The 1,467-nt window shown below is 43.7% G+C and overlaps 1 protein-coding gene across 1 annotated transcript; it reads right to left on the bottom strand.

The window, feature by feature from the left end:
- Positions 1-407: 407 nt before the first annotated feature.
- On the bottom strand, positions 408-957 carry LOC115881571 (golgin subfamily A member 6-like protein 22; the record flags this gene model as incomplete). Its single annotated transcript, XM_030899113.1, has 1 exon — positions 408-957. A coding segment is annotated over exon 1 (504 nt), but the record flags the coding sequence as incomplete, so codon positions are not given.
- Positions 958-1,467: the final 510 nt, after the last annotated feature.

Genomic DNA, 1,467 nt, shown 5'->3' on the forward strand with positions numbered 1-1,467 from the left:
CGACGTAAGTCTGCTTCGAATTCCTGCAGACTCTCTCCGGACCTCTGCAGGCGTGTCTTGATCTGTGCCTGGTAAAGTTGGCGTCGATGTTGGTCGCCATATCTTCTGTCCAGTGCAGCGACCAAAGTTTGGTATTCCTGCTGTTGGGCTGCAGGAATAGTTTGCAGGAGTTCCAGGGCAGGGCCACGCAGCGCGATGACAAGTGCCGCTGCTTTCTCCTGGTCAGTCCATCCGTTGACAGCAGCCGCTGCTTCAAACTGGCGGTGGTACATCGTCCAGGTGGTTTGTCCATCGTAGGTCGGGGCCTTGAGGTTTGCAGTTCCAGGAACGCCAGGTGTCCTTGCTTGTGCCTTGGTCTTCTGTAGGTCCTTCTCTAATTTTTCCATTTTCTGTTGAAGGCGCTCCTCCAGATCTTCTACGGCTTCTTGGAAGTGATTCTGCTGTTCCTGGCAACGCATTTCCAACATTGCTTCTTGCTTTTTTTCCATGTCTCCGAAGCTTTTCTGAAGTCGAATTTCCTGATTTTCTAAGATTTTCTGAAGTCGGTCCTGTTCTTCTTGCTTTTCTCTCTGACGTCGCTCCTCCAAACGAATTTCCAAATTACCCAATATTTTCTCAAGCCGGTCCTGTTCTTCTTGTTTCTCTTGTTGTCGTTGGATTTTCAAATCTTCGAAAATTTTGTCTTGATTTTCTAGAATTTTCAGTAAGCGGTCCTGTTTTTCTGCTTTCTCTTTTTCTAGTCGGGCTCGCTCTTCTTCTCGTTCTTTACGGAGTCTTTCTTGATCTTCTGCTTTTTCTTTTCGCAGCCTCTCTTGTTCTTCTGCCTTTTCTCTTCTCATATTCTCCATAAAATCGCCCAATAATTTGCTTACTTCCTCCATTTTCTTCGCTTGCTGTCTCGTACCAACCATAAAATTCCCAAATTCGGTGTAAAAATCGTCCAATCCACTTAATTTCTTCTTACAATCCTCTTGAATCCCACTTCTGACACCAATTGTTACGGATTCCGTGGGTCCACTATTTAAACTCACGATAAAATACTTAACGAATTTATTTTCTCACTTTATACACAATTACTAACTTATAACAAACAACAAACTAAGATTCCTTCACCAAATTGTCCGATTTTCAATTTCCACGCGGTATATTCAAATTTCAAAAACTCTTAACTTCCCCAACTGTCGTAAGCGCTCCTTTTATATAGCTGTGGTGAGTGTTTCGCGAACAATCTAAAATTATCGGGACGGGTCCGCCATCTACTAGTACATTCTATTGTCTGCTTCGCTTACTTGTCGACTTGATTAAGAGATGGCGCTACAACAAAATATTGTCTTCAGGTTTCTGGACACGTTGCGGTTTTAGTTGCTCGCTTCTCCGACAGATGGCGCCACATACACCTTGACAATATTTTTCTAGAAAAAGGGGGCTCTTGAACACTTTCCCGGAATCATTTGCAAAATTGCATGT

This window comes from Sitophilus oryzae, unplaced genomic scaffold, assembly GCF_002938485.1.
Source record: "Sitophilus oryzae breed Bouriz unplaced genomic scaffold, Soryzae_2.0 scaffold_172_pilon_pilon, whole genome shotgun sequence".
Classification (NCBI taxonomy): Eukaryota; Metazoa; Arthropoda; class Insecta; order Coleoptera; family Curculionidae; genus Sitophilus; species Sitophilus oryzae.